The 20,592-nt window shown below is 41.9% G+C and overlaps 1 protein-coding gene across 7 annotated transcripts in view; it reads left to right on the forward strand.

Moving 5' to 3' along the window:
• Positions 1–20,592, forward strand: part of KAT6B (lysine acetyltransferase 6B) — a 145,376-nt gene that overhangs the window by 26,511 nt on the left and 98,273 nt on the right. For 4 of the 7 annotated variants that reach the window (XM_080403181.1, XM_080403185.1, XM_080403186.1 and 1 more), the window contains one exon: positions 7,534–8,429. In XM_080403181.1, coding sequence (XP_080259307.1) covers positions 7,809–8,429 — 621 coding nt within the window. In that variant the 5' untranslated portion in view covers positions 7,534–7,808. Of the gene's footprint in view, positions 1–5; positions 171–1,844; positions 2,112–7,533; positions 8,430–20,592 lie in introns of those variants that run through there. The other 3 variants (XM_080403184.1, XM_080403183.1, XM_080403188.1) reach the window with 3 other exon arrangements.

The raw sequence follows: 20,592 nt of genomic DNA on the forward strand, positions 1-20,592 counted from the left end.
TGGGTTTTCTGTTTTAATTTCTAAATTAATGATAATTGTTCGTGTGGCTCCCCTCCCCCGCCTCTCCCCCGCCGCGAGCTGAACGCTTGTGTCTGATCTGCCCGTCCACCTTTTAGTATTTTGGAGTGAGAAGAGGAGCCGCGCGGAGCAGGAGGAGGAGGGGAGACAAGGTATTCTCTCTGTATTCATCTTCCCCCCCCCCCCCCCCTTCTGTTCTCCCCCCCCCCCCTTGCGAAGGGGCTTGGAGAAGGTAACTGGTGCAATCAATCCGCTGGCTGGGGATTCCCTCCACCCCCTCCCCGGCTCGTCTGGCTCTCCTGGCTGGGGCTCTTCAGTGTGTATGTGTTTGGGGAAGGGGGTGGGGGGAGGCTGTGTTGTTGTGTTCCTGGCTCTGCTTGCAGCCAGGAGAGAGAGCGAGAGAGCGAGCGAGAGACAGAGAAGGAGAGAGAGAGAGAGAGAGAGAGAGGAGCCGCGATCGCGTTTCAGGGGCAGCACATTCCGCAGGAACCGCTGCTGCAGAAACACACACAGGCAGAGAAAGGAGGTCATTGCAAGCAAAGGGGGGAAACCTGCATCGGAGGTTAGATTCCCAGGAGTTTATGTGGGGGGGTTATAGGGAGCATGCGATGGGTTTTGTTTTGCGTCGGGTGACAGGCTGCAATTTGCCATAATAACCCCCTTTCCCTCCCCTCTCTCAGCGCAGGGGGCTTGTCACTAGGCTGGGTACTTTTTTTTTTTTCTCTCTCCCTTTTGCATTGGAGGCTGATGCACGTGTTTGCAGACACTTGCGCTTGGTAAATGCATTGCAATGCTGTGCGTTTTGCAGGGGAGGGGGAGCAGCAGCAGGAGGTGATGGCTGGGCTGGATGGGGTGGGGAGAGGGGGGAATGGAGCGGCGGAGGGAGGGAGGCAGGGGATGGCTGAGGTTTTTGTGTTGCATGCTCCCACCCTGTCTTTCTGAGGCGGCAATTGTTCCTTCGCAGACGGGCTGACAGAGAAGTCCCTGGGCTTCGCATGGCGAAACTTGCGGGGACCTGCATGTGGCTGTTAGAGCCGGGAGTCATTGTCGCTGTCCCCGTTCCCACCCCCTCCTTCCCTCCCTCCTTCCCAGCGCGGTGTGGGGGGTGCGTGTGCGCGATAAGCGGCTGCCAGTGCCAGGCACCTTGGGAGGGTTACGCTGGGAGCACGCTGTTCCATCTCGCCCGCCCGGGCGAGCGGCAGGATCGGAGGCACGCGCGTGACGCGCAGGATTTAAAGGTTGCTTGTTAGTGTGTGTCGCGGGCCCGCCCGCCCTGCCGGGCCGGCTCGGGCGGCCGCCGCCGGTAGCTCTCGCTAGCGATCACCCTCTCGAACAAACTTCAGGAGCGGGTGGGGCGGCGGCGGGTGGGGGAGGGTAGCGAGGCCGGAGGGGGGAGCCGGGGGGGGTGGGACACCCTGACGGACGGCAGTGGTAGCCAACGGGAGGGCGGCCTTGCCCGAACATTCGCCTCCACTTGTGGCGGGTGACCAATGGCGAGCGTCGGAGGCCCAGCAATGAGGCGGGCCGGGCTGTGGCGGGCGGGTGGGCGGGCCGGGCGGGTTGTGTGGCGGCGGAGGCTGCCAATGGCAGCCGGCGGCACCGCCCGTTTTCGCGGGCAGGCGGAGTTGAGCGTGGAGGGAAGGGGCGTGCCTCGTGATTGACTCACCCTGCCTTCCAATGGGAGCCCCGGGCCGGTTGCTGGGCGGAACAAGGCTGGTATGGGCGGATGACGGACGCGGGCCCGCGGCCTGTGAGCGCGGAGCGGCGTGTGCAGGGCGGCCCAATGGCGGGCGCCGGTGGGCGGGGCGCGAGGGTAGGTAAGATTTTAATGAGACTCCATTGGGCTGTAATCAGTGTCATGTCGGATTCACGTTAAGTACAACAGGGCGAAACAAAATGGCGGCGTAGGTGAGGCAAGCCGAGCCGCGGCAGTAGGGGGAGTCGCGGCGGCCGCCGGCAGCGGGGCAGAGCGGCAGTGAGGGCAGCCGCCTCGGCGCAGCCCGGCAGCGGGAGCAGGGGAAGAGCCGGCAGCAGGGGGAGCCGCTGCGGCGCCTGGAGGAGGCTCCTCCCCCCGCGGCCCCGGTCCCGCGGAGGTGAGTGGTACCGGGGAGGGGGGGGGCGGGCGGCTCGCAGCCTGCCTCCCGCCGGCACGGCGAGGGGGACCGGCGGGGGCGCTGCCCCTGGCACCGCCCGCCCGCCATCCCCGTGCGGTGGGTGCAGGTGCACGCCGTCCTGCGGGGTCGCCGTGCCACGGGGAGCGGAGCCTGTGGGCTTGGGGGTTTTGCATTGGGAATGAGAAACCCCAGAATAAGGCTTGGGGTGTTCAGAAGCCAGCCCTGGCTCGGCCCTGTCAGATAGAACAATGCCTTGGCGCTGGGCGCTAGGCGTGTTGCGAATCGCCGTGGCTTGGGTATACTGCAAAAATTTTTAAGCAAGTTGGGGGGGGGGGCGGGGGAATATTCAAGCCTCTCAAGCCACGTTTTGGAAGCGATGTTCGTATCGTGTTTTCTTCGCCCAGACCTCACCTTTTGCACTCTGTCACTGAGCGTTGAAATTAACCCACTCTGCAAAAAGCAAACAGGTACCCCTTCTTCTGTAAATCACTTTCTCAAGAAGAAAGGTGTTCAGTGGAACCCTCTTCCCAGGTTAAGTGCTGGCAGCGAATATTACCTTCCCATGCTCCTTTTTGTTCTCCAGTACTGTATTTTAAAGTGTTCAGAACTTCCAGGGAAGAGGGTGGGAAGGGTGAATTTGGGTGATTTTGCTGGTGTCACGTTGTGTTGATGCTGTTTCCTCTGGTGGTGCTTGCTGCTGTCATGTTGTGAACTGCTTTTTAGCCTATGATCTTAAAACTAGCTTGCGGGGTATCACAGAGCGCGTGCGCATCGTTGGTTGGATTTGCGTGTACTGCTCTTACTCCCCGCATCCCCAAGTCTTTTGCTGAAGTTACTGTGTCTCCTCATCTGTCTGTTTAAAGAGTGTGCAAGTGTCATTGCTCTATCTTGTTCCAGTTGAAAACTGGATGTTGTATAAAGGCTAATACAATAGCTGGCTTCATGATGTGAGTAATTTTAGGAGTGTCATGTGTGCTGGAAGTCCTTGCCAGGATCTGCTTTCTCTCTTTTCTCTTTGTAGGTGTGCGTATTTTGCGATGGGGAAACAAATTATCTTGCCTCTTTTGCATCATTAATTGAGATGGGGGTGGAATATAGAGTTGATTAGCTGAGGAACTCGAAGTAATGCTTGGAGGAAAGAAAAATGGCAAAAAGCTTACTGAAAGCAATGGCAGGCTTCTTCCTCCTCCTCTGCTGCAATCCTTACCTGACCCTGATGCTGCAGCAGAGAGCTGGCCTGCTGCTGCTGCTTCTGAGTGTGTGCAGAGCAGGTAGGAGGGAGCAGAATGAGATTGTGCTTTACAGGTCACCAGCAGGTTGCACAGGTTGCTGTCTTTCTGCCCCCCCCCCCCCCCCCCCCCCCCCCTTTTATTTTTTTGGTAGTGGTTGTAACCTCAGGTTGAGGTTTTAAAAGTTTAACTGTGTTTACATTTAAGATGGCCAAAGCAATTTTTCCTTTTTTTTTTTTTTTGAGAAGACTAGATTGTATTTTTTGAAATGCTTTTGGATACTTGTTTTTATAAACTTGTAATAACTTAGTTTTGTTTCTTGGGGGGAGGGGAAGAGTAGGTGATTATTTTTGTATGTGTGTGTGTGTCTTTCTGACTACACAGCTTGTTTTCACAGTCTGGATCACTTGGAAATAATTCCAGATACTAGTTCAGTCTAAAAAAGACCTTATTACAGGATTATAGGATTACTGATGACACCTAAGATTGACATGTTCAGTCAGTGCATTCTTTAATTAGAATCAGCTGTACAATAGGTGCATGCTTTATAGAGGACATATTTGCATTCATTCTAAATCCTAAGCTTCAAATTTGCAACTTCTTTGTATTTATCTGATAATTTATGACTTAGGTAAAGGGACAAGCCTTGACTAGAGATGGCTTTTCACATTTTAAAGGTAGCGTATGGTACTTAACCCTCTAAATGCCTATGTTATGCAGCTCTTCAGTAGCAAACTTGTTAAAAGGTTTGGTTAGTGATACAGTACAATCAAACTTTCTCAGATGTTCTTACTTTCAAAATAAGATACTGTAGAGTGTAGAAGCTGAAATGTGACATAGAACCCTAATGACTGTTGTCATAAAATTTGGAAGTGGTCCTGTGCACTTAACAGCCTGGAAAATCTAATCTGTGATTGGATGGGTACTGTTGAGGGTTGGATTAAAAGTTATTTAATTACAAGGGATGAAAATTAATAAATAGGTATGAGTACCTGCTACTAATTTATAATACCTCTTAAAAATTGCTATTTCTTCAAAAACTGTTTGGGCAAGCAGCATACTGCTTATACTAAAGGATGTATGACCACCTTTTTCTGGTTTTGGTGAAATTAAGTTCTAAACTTAGAAACCTGAATGTCATTCTGAACTTCCATGTGTCCTCTTGTGTTGAATCTGGAAAGTTTGTTTGTAAAGCAGTTTGTTTTGTCTTTGTCCAGTCACTTAGCATGTATATGCATATATTTGTGTATTGCCAATCATGAATCAATCTGCCCTCACTTGATTTATGAAAGGCCTGGATCAGTTATATTGCTGCCAAAGACGTTTGTTATTAAGAGGTTGTTCGGAATCTTGCATATGGTAGACCTTGTAGACCTTGTCACAGTGGTTGTGGAGGTCGGGGGTGCTATGCTTCAAGTACCTAGGCAATCAGAGTGGCAGAATAACAAGAGATTGTAGCTTGTGGTAAAACAACTGAAATTGGATCAGATGAACCTTCTGTGGTTTCCTAAAGCAGAAGGAATGTAAGGTTCTGTTGGAAGCAGTGAATTTAAGGTGTCTTGATTTTCCTTTTGAAATATCCTGTCCTGTGTGTTGGAAACTGTGCTTCTGCTGATACTCTCAGCTTGTGTTGATTTAGTAGGCGCAAGTATGCAGGAGGCTGTATTACACGCAGGGAGTTTTAAGTAAATAAGTAAAAATGTAGTTCTGAATGTATATTGCTGTAAAATTCCTGTACCCCAAGCAGCAGACGCTACATGAAAATACAGGTTTATGCTCACCTTTTGCCACAGTCAGTGGCCAATAAAAATTCCTGCAACCCACAAGTTATATAGCATTTACACAGAAATGTTCATCAGTGTCCAGGTGCTTGGAACAGACCCTGCACTGTGTGTTCTGGAATTTCATGGTAGTGATGTGGTTGCTTGTATGAAATTTAATACAACAGTACTGCAGTAGCTTTAAAAATGAGGTGAGTATGTCTGACTCAGCAAATGTTCAGCATTTAGTTAAGTACTGACTGTCTTCATGAAGACTCATAGCAGAATGGCCCGACTAAATAACTTTTAAAGTAGCTTTCTAGGAATCTGGGGCTTTATATGTAGCTGCAGAGATCTTCCAAATTCATAGGGAGAGTGTATAAAATAGTTTCAAGGTGAGTGAACCTCAACTATATATAGACTTCTCCTTTTTGTTGTATCATGTTTTCAGTGTCAAGAGTTGTGAGAGGATTTGTAGGATTCATCATACCATGGAAACTTTTTTTTCTTCCCTATACTTGTCTGCATTTTGCAGCTACAGTGTTATTTTGGAATTATCTGAAAACAGTGAATATAAACAATTCTGTTAGGGGAAGAATGGCTTTTGCTAGCTGGATTAAATTAAAATGTGTGTTTACAGAACAAGTTATTGTTTTATTACAAATACTTGAAACACACAGAACTGTTATCAAACATAACTTGCATGAGTGCAGACGGAAGCAAGACACAGAATCCAATCTATGTAGGTCAATAGGGTTCAGTATGAGAAACAATTAAACATTCACGCCCTGCATTTGTATCAGGAGTGTGTCTTTTCATTCTGGCAGTCAGTTGAACTTACATATTTATAAATCTGTAAGTGCTTAAGCTTCAGTCAAACCTAATGAATGACATATTCATAAAATGAATTGATTAATAATTTCTGCTATTTGGGTATAGAATAATTTATTTTCACCAGTAACCAGCTTCTTTTTTGTTACTAATCATCTTCTGTAGATACAATAACGTGTGAAACATGATCTGGAGTTTATATTTAAAGAGATTTTTGAGGGGGTAGAGTGAGGAGAAGGTGTGGGACCGAAAGGTTGGTTTGGTTTTTTAATACTCTTCACACTTGCAGAGGAATCTTTTTAACAAGTTGAAAATAATTTAGTTTGCTGAATCAGTTCAGGGTTTTTTTCTCTATTTATAATTTACTGAAGTTTTAAACATGATTCGAATGCAAGATGACTTGAATAAACATGAGGTCCAAGACTTGTGTAATCATATCTATTATTGTTAGTTACAGGCTGCTTGCCATAGCTTTATAAATGTAGTTTCAGATTAACTCAGTTTTAGGTTTTGCTGTGAAGCTGGTGAATTTTCTACTTTACAGGACAACCCATTTATTGATAACAAACACTTCCCTCTTCCAGTTTTTACTTACTTTTGTTTGAAGTGATTATACAATTCTGTTCATGTCTTCAGAAGTACTCCCTTGCATATAATGGCAGAGAAAACTAATACCTCAAACATATTTATTCATTCAGTGACTACTGTCTTAGTTTAAGCTGTGTGGCTTCTGTATTTATTTGTTTTTCTTCCTTCCCATATATCGTCTTGTAAAATGAACAAACTCCTAATCAGGATGTTCTTTCAGGTTTCTTAGAAAAAGTTTTTGTATCCACTGAATTTTCTATTGGAGTAATATATTCCATAATAAGTAAAGAAAATTATTTGTTAAACTGTAGTTGCCAAAGTGTATTTTGTCAATGTGATGTCTTATATGTCTTCATGCTGACAGTGTATTTATGTGAAAATGCCTCCTGTTACTTATTTTCATTTCAGTTCTGAAGAGTTTGTATAAAAAATGTGTGCCTCTACTGCACGCCTTAAGAATGAGAAGTGCCTTTGTGATTCCTTCCTGTACTGTAGGGTACCTAGGTATTAATGAAGGGTGTGATACTAGTAACTTGGTTCTGATATTTTGGTTTATTCATTTGGGGTTTGTTTTTGGGGTGTGTGGTTTTTAGTTTTTTGTTTTGGTTTGTGTGTGTATAATCTGTGCAGATAGTAATTTTCCTATAGTAGTGGATCTAGAAATTATTTGTAGGTCTGTTTGTTTGTTTTAGAGAACATTTTAGATCTCTGGCTGAATGGAAGTTGTCCCACAAGGCAGTAGTAGGTTAAGTTTGGGGGTGATGGATTTTAGGAAAACTAAATCCACTAAAGGGTTATGCAAAGTGGAAGTATTCTACAATTACTTGTTTGGTGTGGGGTGGGAATTGGTGAATGTTTCATATAATCTCACAAAGATTTTTGCATACTGCAACATATATAGTGTGAATGTATGTCTGAATGCATTCAGTTTCTTTTTCGTACTTCAGTGTTAACTGTATTCTCTCCCTGCCTCTTCTTTTTCTCTTTTTAAAGGTTGCAACAAACTGTCTTGTAAGGATGTACCAGTATCTTCAGAAATGAATCCTTTCTACCTTTCCATAGCAGTAAAGTAATTGGAAGTTTCAGTTGGCAGATATTTCCCTGCCTTTTTGGACTCCTCAGGATGGATATTTCTGAGATGCATCCAAGCAGTGTGTGGAGTCCTTTGGTTTATGTTTGAGGTGTGAACAACCTCTGAAAGATCTGCTAAAAGGATAAGGAGGAACCTCTATGGGTAACCCTTGGCTGGAAACAATTACTGGTCAACCATGGTAAAACTTGCCAACCCTCTTTATACGGAGTGGATTCTTGAAGCTATACAAAAAGTTAAAAAGCAAAAGCAAAGGCCTTCTGAAGAGAGAATATGTCATGCTGTTTGTGCTTCTCATGGATTAGATAAGAAGACTGTTTCGGAACAGTTGGAACTTAGTGTTCAAGATGGTTCTATTCTTAAAGTCACCAACAAAGGCCTTGCATCCTACAAGGACCCAGATAATCCTGGACGGTTTTCATCTGTTAAACCTGGCACTATTCCTAAATCTGTTAAGGGATCTAGAGGAGCTTGTAATGAGCTTCGTAATGTGGATTGGAATAAACTCTTGAGAAGAGCGATTGAAGGGCTTCAGGAACCAAATGGCTCCTCCCTGAAAAACATAGAAAAGTATTTGAGAAGTCAAAATGACCTAGCAAATATTTTCAACAATCCCGCTTTTCAGCAGAGGTTGCGTCTGGGAGCCAAACGTGCTGTGAACAATGGGAGATTACTGAAGGATGGACCTCAGTATAGAGTTAACTATGGCAGTTTGGAAAGCAAAGGAGCTCCAAAATACTCCAGCACTTTCCCAGCTTCTCTTCCACCTGTCAGCCTTCTACCCCATGAAAAAGACCAGGTAAGTCTGAAAAATGAAAGTGAATGTAGTAATGTAAAAATTATTCTTGTTTATTTATTTATCTAATGCAAAACCAGTGATTCTTCTTGTTCTTTATTTACCTGTTTAAATATATATCAGTGAGGATGCATACCAAAGATCCATGCAGAATCTGTTCCGGTAAAGGAAGTTTACTTAGCTCCCTATGTCCCACCACTCTGTGTTGGATAGTTTGCTCTTTGGATTTTCTGTAGATAAACAGAGCAGCAGGGAAGAGCACAGCTATATGTGCTCCTCTAGGTGTGAGATTGCTGTGTCTTGCCTGGCAGACTGATGTTGCTGAAATCTTCAGCGTGATCTTGTTGTGGCCTTTTATCTTCATTTTACGCCTGAACATACTAATTTTCTTCGCAGTTTGAACACTTTTGAACATTTAAAACTGTTAGACTTATTTTTAAAGACAGTTGTGTAGATACGTAACTTCAAACTACAGTTAATAGGAACTGGAGTTAATGTAATATTCTAGGAGTACAAGTGAAGGTGTCAGACTGACAAATTGATCTAAACTGCAGAATCTTCCTCCTGTTTCAGTTTGGTTGGAGTTCCCACATGGGTTTATTTTTACTAGTGGGCCTTGTTTCCAGGTTAATTATTCACAGGGTTTAAGCCTTGAGGGAGAAGGGGGTGTCAATTAGTGTGTTGTTTATGAAAGGGTAGTGTCAAAGACATGTCTGTAGGCTTTCTTTGATCATTCCCCACTTAGTATGGGGAAGTGTGTTTTGAATTTTCAGTGTACTTGGGGGTGGAGGTGGGGAAGCAGGGAAGCTACCTGTTCTACTTGAATTGGGTTACTTGGAATATTTTTAAGTTGGTGGTTTGTTTTTCGTCTTCTTTTTTTTTCCCTCCTGTTTTTTATTCAATTCCCAGTGCTAAAGTTTGGTGGCAGTTCTTTGGCATGGGATAACCCAGACAACTTTGCAATTGTTGGGTTGGCATTAATGTCTCCTACTACAAACTGCAGGATGGTTTTCAATCGCCTTTTTTCCTTCAGCTGATTGTAAGGTGCTGGAGGGTGCAGAGTAGAAAGTGCTTGTATTAGAAATACTTAGTGAAGTCAACACGAACAGTTGTTTGTGGAACTCTTAGAGGTGATGCTACAAATGGTGGTAGCTGTAGGTTGATTTTTATGAGCTTTTCTAAATGTAAGTTAAATATGATTGCTTTTATGTGTGGATATTTATTTCTGTCAAGTTGGACTTCTCAGGTATTTGAAAGATGCATGGAGCTTCACAATCAATCTGAATGGAATTCATAAGCGTTGCTTGCTGTGCGATTACTGCTGTAGCCGTTCACTAAAGATTTAAATACTTGTAGCAATAAAGCTGTATAAGTACTTAAAGGGATTCTTCTGTGATTCTGATACTCTAGTGACATGAATAAATTGAAGGCTGGAGGACTGAGCAACGAAAATAGTTTAGTATTGTGATGCTTCTTGTGAATTTTGTGGAAACAAAAATCTTGCTTGTTAGGCTACCTACTGGGACTGGCATCCATAGCAAGGAATGTTAGTTGGGTCACGGTACTGGAAAAGCCGTTACTGCTATATTAAAACACTGGTATAAGGATAAATCTGTCTTTTAGAAGTTAGCCAAACAAATCTGTTCTCTAGCAAGTGCTTTGGCAAGAGATAAGCTTTCATTTGGGTGCCTTAAAATTAGCAATGTGACTTGCATGTTTAAAAACTGTTGGACGTACACGTTTTTCCTGACGAATAGTTTTGATGTGAGGCTGGCAGATCACTAGGAGCATGTCAGGGTAGCACGCTGCCTAGTTGTGGTGCAGGTATCTGAGCAAATACATATATAGACTTGGTTTAAACATGGGATTTTTGCTGGTCTTCAAGCTGTATAGCTTTAAATAAACTTTGAGGATAGTTCTGAAAGTAACTGTACATATTGTGTATATTATTGGGATGTGGCTGCCTGTTTGTTTGAAATTAATGGTAATTCGTGAAGAACAACGACACTGAAGGAAAACTGTTAGGCTGTTTTTACTAGAAGTATTTAAGTGGCAGTGTGGGGCATGTCAAGACTTTAATATTGTATTTTATACAATAAAATGTAGCCAACTGGCATGTCACAGGAATGGCCATTCTTTGAAGGAAGTGGTGTATTTTAAAGTTTCTTTGGCTGTTTATATAGCTAGCACAAGTAAGAGCTGCTTTTCTTGTTTGGGTGGATCTTTTTGTTTGTTTGGAGGTTTTTTTGTTTTTAATTACTAGAAATGAAGTTCAAGTATCTCTTCTGTTGACTTTTCTTGAGGAGAAAGAACAGGAGGATGTGCAGAAATCTGTTTAGATGACTGCGGAAGTTTGAGTAATTTTGACTTTTTAATGCATAATTAACATCTCATCAAGATGAGACAGTTGAAAGATTCAGTGCATTAGAAGTGCATCAGAGCTCTCTCTTTGGCAGTCTGAACTTTCACACTTACAGTACCAAACACAGACTCTGAACATTTCTTTCCAAGTCAGTAGAAGGTGACAAGAAGAGATATAGTACTGCCAGTGTGTGTGTGTTTGTGGCTGGTTTGGTTTTGGGGTGTTTTGTGTGTGTGTTCTTGGGTGTTTTCCCTCTCCACGCCACCTTCTTCTCCCCCACCTCCGCCAAGGCATCAGAGTGTCTAGTACACTGAGAGGGTAGCTACTATTACAGTGCAGTACCACTGAAGTTAAGTTTCACTGTCCTGGAGCCTTGACTATGTTACAGGGGTGTTTGTTGAGTGCTTTGCATTTGATGAAATACTTAGGTGGAACAGGGAGCTGGAAGTGCTAAATTTTCCTCTTCGTGATGATGTCACGGAGCTGTATTTTTGTCTTTGTGTTAACTGGGTGATCCAATGGTACTAGGTATAGTCCTCTTGTTTCATTAGATGTAGAAATAGCTGCAGTTAGTTACAGCAATATAACAAGCAAGTTACAGCTTGTGTTGCCGTGTTACCTCCTATTATCCCTAGCCCTGGAAGGAAGCATTTGTGCAAAAATGGTAAGTTTCCTTCAAGTGTTATATGACTCTTCTGAATTTGGGCAAAGGTGTGTCAACTCCAAGTTACAGGAAGAGTAAGTGTACAGCACAGCTGTTGAAATCTTCTCTTCCTCCACCCCTTTGCGCTCCCTAGTGTGTGGAGCGTTGCTCTTTCACTTCTGTATGAAGAGGTGCCAGCACAAGGCTCGTAGGAAGGACAGATTCCATTGGAAAGTCGGTAGCTGTCATCAGCTGTATGGTGTCTAGGCTGTACATCATATAAAGTGTAGGGAGTATTATAAATTGCATTTCAAAAGGACATCTCAATTATCCTAAATATTCTGGTGATTACATTAAGGTAGATACTTACCTGATGTGTACAGGTAACTTGAAATCGAAGCACTTCAAGACATGCCTGTTCTAAAGTGTTCAATCCATGTGTTAAAGGACTAGTCTCCAGCCAGACATGGAGTTGCCTTAACAATGAAGGGGGAAACAAAAAACAGCGATGTCCTTAAGGATGAAGGCTTGTAATCTTTTTTTCTTTCCTGCAAATAAAAACCAAAACCCATATGTACAAGAAAGCAGAAAAAGAAGGAAATTTGTTGCTCAGTGGTTTGGTTTTGTGCGCTTCACTATATTGCGCTGCATAGTTAGTTTTAACAATTTAACTGCTCTTATGTGTTCTTCCTTATGTTCAGTGTCTTACATAGATATCTTCTCTCTTGAGCTTCACACCTTCTCTCACCCAGCATCTTCTGAAAAGGGCTGTATGAGTCTGTTAATCAGAAAATGCAGTGTAAAAACTGGTAGCATAGGGAAGGGTGTGAACAGCAAGGAAAATCAACCTGAACATGTTGAGTGATACTTAGCTTTTTGATAAGCTTTGATACATAAAAATACGCTTCTGGAAGTGCAGCAGTAAAGTGATACTTAAAAGTTATGGTTAGTCTTTAAATGGGCGTTTAATTTGTCTTTAATGGTGTCAGTTGTAGAATGGCAATGTTGGTGATGTTTTCTGCATGCCTTGGGTGCACATGTGCACTGTGGTGTTCCTTGTTTTACTTGTCACTTGTACCAGCACTGGGAAGGTTCTGCAGTTTGGGAACTGCATGAAACCTGCTAGGTCTTAGGAGTTAGCCATGTCCTGAACACAAATGCCATGTGACTGTAAACCCAAAGAAGCAGATGTTTGTAGGCTGTAGACAGCTCTTTATTTACTTATTTTTTAAAAAGATAAATTAAAAGGATAAATCCAGCTTTAAAAGGTGATGATGCAGCGGCCATTGTCATGGCTGTGGGAATGTGTAGTGTATCTTGGTAGTTACATCTTTGCTATGTTCAGAATAATTACTACTTAAAGTGTACTTCGAAAGATGCAGCGCAAATGGATGTGATTTGATCCATGCAACATTTTCTTGGTTTTCCTGAATGCTCTCATGAACAGCTCAGCAATTGTGTTAATAGTTGTTTCCATCTGATTCTTGGCATGAAAATTTTTATTAATCCCCCTTTCACTTTCAGTTTGTCTTTCGAAGCTGACTTTCATGCAAAACCAAACTTGTTTTATTAATTTTTCATACTCTGAACTCCTATCTAATTTTGTTTTCACTGGCCTACGTACATTTAGCTCTTCAAAGTGTAACTTGGCATGAGTTGAGTTTCAGTTTTCTGGTATGTAGCTTGTGCCAGTGCAGACACTGGGTGTTCCTCCTTCTGTCTTTCAGGCAAAGGGCCAATCTATAGAGAATTGCTTTTTTGGCGTCCAGGCTCCTCCCCTGCTCAGTTTTTCAGCTTCCTGCCTTCCTGTGGGTAGGCAACAAGAGACTGTTGGCTGATATTTCTTTGCTTGCTCTACCTTGTTCCCTCTGGTCTCTAGACTTTCCACTGAGCAGAAACAGAGAAGTCAGGCAGAAAGGAAGTGCTACACGGTGTATCTTACTGTTTTACATGGAAGGGGATATTCATAATGCCTAATTTTGGAGCTGGCTTTATGTGGAGTCTGTGCTCCTAAGGGTGAGTCTGAGCACCAAGATGCAGTGATAGGTAAGTTTCTGTAAGAAAGTGTCTGCACTGCTACAGTTGAAGAGACTGTAGACAGGGGTATGCAGAAAGAAGAATGAAATCTAGGTTTGAGCTTTGTCAACTCATAAAATACTGTTGTCTTTAGAGACAGCTGGTGTTTCTTCCTTCATAACGTCTTCATGGTGACAAAAGACTGAGGAATGTTAGCATTACTTGACAAATGGTAACTCTCTTGTTTGTGCTTCACACAATCTTGGTTCTCAAGACACCTTTATTTCTTTGGAAGGGTGACCCACATCTCTATGTGTGTAGCTCTTGGCCCATGAAGTTCTGGGATCATTGCTAGGTGCTGCTGTTCTGTCTCATTTCTCTGCTGTCCCTGTAGCTTCTGAAATGCTGAAAGTACCAACTCGATGTACAAGCAAACTGAGCACTTGGAAATGGATCCTATTCACAGTTGAGATACTGGAGCTTACCAGAAATTCAAGAATGACTTACACTATCTTCTGAGCATTTAAAAGTGAAGCGGAAGACTCTTGTCATCCCATATTGTGGAGAAGCAGTTCATACCATTGTAGATAGATTTATCAAGCTTTGCGGGCTTTTTTTGTATTCTATGATTCAGCACATTAGGGTCAAACCAAGAAGCATGCTTGTAAAAGTTTTCTTGAATTGTATGGGGGGAGGAAGATTAAAAACTTCCATTTTCTGAGTTAGATTGGTTTGCTCCTTTGTAACGTGGGGCGGGGGGGAGAAGTTAAGTTCCAATTTCTGATGTCACTGACTTTGTTTCTGCAAACAGGTCATCGGTTTGCTGTTTCTTAGGGATACATCAGGGAAGACCCTACTCATCCTTTTTTCCCCAAGCCGGATATATTGGAACACGGTTCTGCATGATGTACTTGTGATCCTTGTTTAGTTCAAGGAGTAATTCCAAACACTACCCTATGAGCTATTAAATCCTAAGGCTTGCTCAAATTTGATTCTTTTGGTAGTTTCTCTTTAGAATTAATTGATGTGAGGTACTGTGATGAGTCCTACATTGAAACTGACAGCAAGGAGTTAAAAGAAATCCTGTGTAGTTCCAGCAGTTATGTTTGTGTTAGTTCATCTGTGCTATTTTCTGTAAACTCTTCTGTCTTAACTTCGAGTGATGTTTGATTCCTAAACTACAGTTAGAGGTTTTACTCTTCACGTTTTTCCTCAAAGGTTAATGGATTTTAACTAATCAGTACATGGATATCGCCTTTGTGAAGATTACTTCTAGAATATAGAAATACCAGAAGTCTGCCTTAAATATAAGGAGAGCTACCTTGCGTATTTTCTCAGTGCTGTATCCTTACCTGTGTTAAGTGTCTTTCCTCTTCTATATTCAGTAATAATGATAGCCTTGACTCTTGGGTGTGTTTTTTCTGTGGCAGTTGAAATGTGGTAACAACTCGATATTGTTTCTTGTTGTTGCAGGAACTTTGTTATAAAACAAGTGATGAAAAACCTTGATAACTTGCAATTGAGGTTGTCTGCTATTGTTTAACAGATGATTTTATTTTCTTTTTTTTCCAAATCAGGACAGTGAGAAAAATCCGCAGGTACAGCTCAACCATAGTTTTCCAGTTTGGTGGTTGGAAATGGCGAAAGACTATCACTTCTGAAAGAATTTCAAGTTGGCATTGAGAAAAGAATGACTCAATTGGTGTAAAAGTTGTCTTTAAAACTTTGCATTCATTTATGGTCCTATTAGCTGCTTCTTTCAGTGGGCAACTCTCTTCTCTGTATTCAGGACTACATTTGCCTGGGCATAAGGACAGTCCCGTAGTTCCTATGATTGTGAGGACCTGTTTCACGTCAGGACTGTAGGCCTGGAACCAAATGCAGGAAGTTGCTGTAGTGTGCTGGAAGAACACTATTAGGGCTCGGATTGTGGCTGTGGAATTCTGAGGATGACTCGCATCAAGTGCCACTTAAATCAGGCACCACTTAGCTGACAGATCCATGCTGTCCTTTGTGGTTACCTGATAAGAGACAAACCAAGTCCCAAAATAGTATGATTTCCTTTGGTTGCAAAATTACTTGTGTGTGTGGTGTTTTTCCCTGTCTGCTTAGATCCCTCCTCATGGGGGGAAATTATAACTTGTGTCACTTAGGTTTTTCCATGTTGCTTGTGGGTTTTTTTTTTCCTCTTCAGATTCTTGCAGAAGAGCTTAAAATCTGAAATTTGCAGGCACAGGCAGCCTTCTTACGATACAAATGGTGTGAACTGTTAAAAGAAATGTCTGTGTAGGCAACTCGAGAGCTGCTGCATTTAGTTCTAGGTTTGTGCAGATTGTGACTTCAGGTTGCATGGTAGAGATGTTATACAAGGGAAAAGTCCTTGTGGGGAGGGAAACTGCAGGGTTGTAAATTGTCAGCTCCTGTGTCTTGTCTCTGCAGTGACAGATAGCCATGCACAGGGATTTCTGTTTTCTGAAGTGTTTGGCAGTAGAAGGGGCAGAGTGTCCTATTTATTTCCGTAGTGGTTGTGGTGGTACAGCCCATCAGTTACCAGCTAATGCAGTGCTAGGTGGAGTAGGCTTGAGACCTCTGTTTTTAATTACAAGCAGGACTCTGGCACAGGAGAAAAGCTGTGGATGATCTCAGCAAAGTTGTCTGGGAGGCACAGCTGATGTTTCCTCATCCAGGAAGAATCCTTAGTAGAAGTGGGGGCTAGCATAAGGTGTGATAAGTTTGCCACACATTTTCCACATGCTCTCCAGCATTTCATTTTATCACCACTGGTGTTTTGAAGTTGGCTTCAGTTTCACAGCTCTTTCTCACCATTTAAAAAAAAAAATTACTGACTAGCTTTAGGAATTAATTTTGATGTAATGTCCATGTATCCTTGGCAACATTAACTAGCAGTGTTTGCATTTGGCTCAATAAGAGACAAATGTCAGTGGCACCTGTGTTTTAGACATTGAGTACACATAGTTCTTAACTAATGAATAAGTAGTTACAAGAAAGGAGTAGTCAAAGTTATAATAAATGTGTAGAATGATTTTATTTTTTTTTTGTCTCTGCATGGGACTGCTGTAGTAAAGGAGCTCTTTCAGCACTCTCTATTGGGTGATTATAGTGAAAATAGGGACTGCTATTTCTCAGGTGGCAAAAGGATGAGAGCTAACTGACACAAATTGCAGCATGGGAAATTACAGATCAGGGGTCCTCAAACTACGGGCCGCAGGCCGGATACGGCCCCCCAGGGTCCTCAGTCCGGCCCCCGGTATTTACAGACACACACCCCTGCCCCCCGCCGGGGGTTTGGGGGGGAAACCAAGCAGCCACAGATGGCTGCCTGCCACTTAATCAGTGCACCGGCCCCCTGGTTAAAAAGTTTGAGGACCCCTGTTCCAGATAGATGAAGGAGAAAATCCTTTTTAGTGAGGATGGAGAGACATGGAACAGGGGCTTGAAGTGGCTGTGAAATCTCCATCCTCAGAGGTGGTCAGAGCTTGACTAGGCCAGGTCCTGAGCAACCTGAGGGAAAGTCTTGAGTCTGGTCTTGCTTTCAGTGGTAGGTCAGGGTACATGCTGCAGAGGTCTCCACCCACCTAGAGTATTCTATTTAAACGCGAAGGTTTGTCTGCTGCTTCTAATAGTTGGCCAGTAAAACAGAAAGTATAGGTTTTTTATGCAAGACGCTAAAGACAAAGACTTGCAGATAGCTGCATCAAATAATGTAAGCTAAAGCAGTTTTAAGAGGGATGGAAGCTTTAACTGAGGAAACCATTGCTGGAAAAATCAGTGTGGTTTATTTTTGGGTTTTGTTGTTAAAGTTTCTTTCATAAGTGCATTTTGTGTGTGTTGCTGTAAAAATAGTGAGCATCCTGGTTTCTGCTTTCTTGGGACTCCCTGAAATCTGGAAAAAATAAGAACTTAGTCACTGAACTATTAGATTGATATACCAGACCCAGAAGACTGGGTCTGAAGCTTGCTAGGCTGCATTTAAGATTCACCATTATGTTGCGTGGATACCTTACCTGGTAAAGCTTGGAGAACTGTTGTCCTTAATATTCATCTGTAAAAACGTGAGTAAGGCCTATGTTGCAAGTGCTGTGGAATTCTCTGAAGTGCTTAGGACTGGTGGATAACGGGGAGTAGTTAACAAGGGGTTTATACAAAAATACGGTTAAAAGGTGATGAAAAAGGCAGTGTTTGAGCCTAAACTTCTTGGGACCAAAGTAACCTCTGTTACAGTCACTGAACTTAATAGTAGTTAGTTAAGAAGTTCTATGCTTATAAAGGCTGCTGTATCTCTCCTTTCTGTTCCAAATTTAAAAGATACTCAGCTTTCATTTTCTGCTTCTTTTCTTTTGTCCTCTGAACACTTAGTATACCTGCTGTAGGAGTCAGGTTAACAAGAATGTGTTACTGGTAGAGGAAAAGGACAGTGTACTGACTCCTGCGAGTAAGTATTTGGTCATTAGTCAGTTTAGAAATCTATACATGGGGGACTATGTAATAAACAATGGGGTTATATGTAAACATGGTATTTTCTGATCTGAATATTCTTGCTCTACCTTGAACTGGCCGGCTCTCTTCTCATTTTATGCACTTTTGGAAAGTGAATGTCACTGAAAACTTAAAGCTGTTTTACATATTAATGTTGCTTTAATATTGGAAAAATGTACAGCAAACCCAATTTCTATTTATTTTGACATGTTTGGCACACATTCTGCTGATTTAGCAAAGCAAGCTTTTATTCAGATGTTGCGGATGTTTTCTGAAGGTCAAAAAATTAGAGATAAATCAATAAAGAAATGACTAGAGAAAACTACTCACAGGGTAGACTGTCAGGTTAGGTATGTGCATACAGAATCGTCTGTTACTGCATTTGTGTATGCGTATGTTTAACTACATGGAAAAAGTATCAGAGCTCACACTGTCAAATTCCTCTTGTTGAGTTACCTGACATGCTTGACTGCCATACTCTTGAGGAAGGAAATTATTGGTACTTATGTCTTTTAATGGTTCTGGGTGTTCTTGAAACAAATTTTCAACTACTACATTTGTAAAGGTGACAGGTGCCATTATAGTCAAGCAATTCCTACTCATTACATCTATGCCTTTAACTTTACTCTCTTGTGATTAAAAGTTGAAGATATTTTACCCTGGATAAAACTTGTAATGCAGTAGCTGTTTAATAAATAAAAGTTCTGGCTTTAGCTAGTCCTTCTGCTTCATATTCATTGAAATCTATTGAAGAACTAGGAATCTGAAAACATGAGTTCTGTTGTGGGCTTTGCCATTTGGCATTTATGTGGCGATGGGCAGTTTTCACTTTAAGCGTTTGTGCATGGCGTTTAAAAACCAGTGAGTAGCTGCTCATCTTGCAAGTATATTTTCAGCTTTTCAGTAGAGTTTCAGAAGTTTTTTCTGATCTGAACGTGAGATGAATGATGGTAGGAGTCTTTTATTTTGAATAATAAGCCACTAGAGGAATCTCCCCCTATACCACTTTAAATTCAAGATGGTACCTCAATTCTGTCTGTGAAATTAAGCACATAAATGTGGCTGCTATTTAACCCAGGATTGACAAGTTTTGATTTATGCCTCCTAGAAGATACTAGACATGGGAGAAGGGTGTACTGGAATTTGTTTGGTACCTCTTTCTCATAGATATCTTTGCCTTCTTTGGAAATGTTTTCAACAGGTTCATGAGGCACTTTCAGCCTGTATGGAAAAGGTTTTGATAATTTTCAAAGTTAGACTAGAAAAGAAATAGATTTTATCTTTTTTTTTTTTTTATGTTAATAAAACTGCTGGAGTTGACTTTAATTGAGAAAATGACTTTGACAGCTGGCAGCTCTGCTCTGGCCAAGGAGAGGAAAAAAAGAAAAAAAAAAAAAAGTGGATGTCCAGGCTTTACTGTGTGAACATGCCATATTCAGTTTTCTGTATGTAGTTCTAAAAACTGCCCATAGTCTGCTAACATAAAATCTAATTATTTATGTTGCTGCTTTGACAATATTGTGTTTGGATACAGTTTGAAGAGACCTCTGAAAGATTTGGTTTCTAGGGAAGAGCTACTACTACAGCTGAGGACAAGCTTTTTCCCCTTTCCTGACTTCTGTCTTGTTGTAAAATTCTGATTTGCTTCATATTTTGCTATTGCAAGTCAGTTTTGCTAAAACAAGTTAATTTCTAGTTTTCTATAGACATTTTATATGGAATTTAATTTAAAGCTTGATGCCTTAAAATTTTTTATTTTAACATAAGAGTTGGTTAAGACATTAAAATTTTGGTGTTATTAATTGGAGGAGAGAACAGAAGCAACTCTCACCCCTTTGTAGCAGGGAAGGGAATCCTAAAATAGTTTAGGTAGCTAAAGTGGTTTTAAATTTTAATCTCTTATTTTGCTTTTCCTCTCAAAAATACTTTGTTTTTAGAAGACTTGTGCCCTACCTTTCAATTTATGACGACAGCCTTAATAGCAATTTTTTCCCTCTCCCCACAACACATGTATTTTGTTTACTTCACTGTTAACTGATACATTGCAAGGCCAGCAGCTTTAAGGTTAGCTTTTGTCTTTTATGTGCACAGCTATAATGACTCCCATTGTTACTGCTTTCTTAAGCCATGACAACTGGACTTTTTTTTTCTTTTTTTTTTTTTAAGTATGTATTTAATAGATTTTGCTAATTAGAGTAGACATCTGTTTGGAGATCAGTAGCAATCAAAATCATTTTTGAAGAAGAAATTGTTGGCTCATGATGCATCTGAAATATTTCTGGAAGTTCAGCTTCTTTTTAGCTGTTGCTAAGAGAGAAATTTTCATTGACATGAGGGATGTGAGGACAAGTCAGCATGCTACCAGTTGTTTTATAGGCAGTTAGCTCTGCCGCCTTGCAGATGGTTGGAAAACTCTTGGTAGTGGGTAAATGTGTGCTGATTATCTCATTGAATTAAGGTAACCTTTTGTAGTTCATTGAATTCTGCAGACCAGGCACTGAGCAGCTGCTCGACTGTTGAATTCTGGATTTAGTGAATACAAAGATTATGCTAAAGGGTATTTAGTCATGTTCCAGGTACTGAGCGTTGGACCACTGCAAGAAATTTTTTATTTAATACTACCATTGGTGTGTTAGTAATCAGGGCAA

Source organism: Falco punctatus (genome assembly GCF_963210335.1).
Source record: "Falco punctatus genome assembly, chromosome: 9".
In the NCBI taxonomy this organism is placed as follows: domain Eukaryota; kingdom Metazoa; phylum Chordata; class Aves; order Falconiformes; family Falconidae; genus Falco; species Falco punctatus.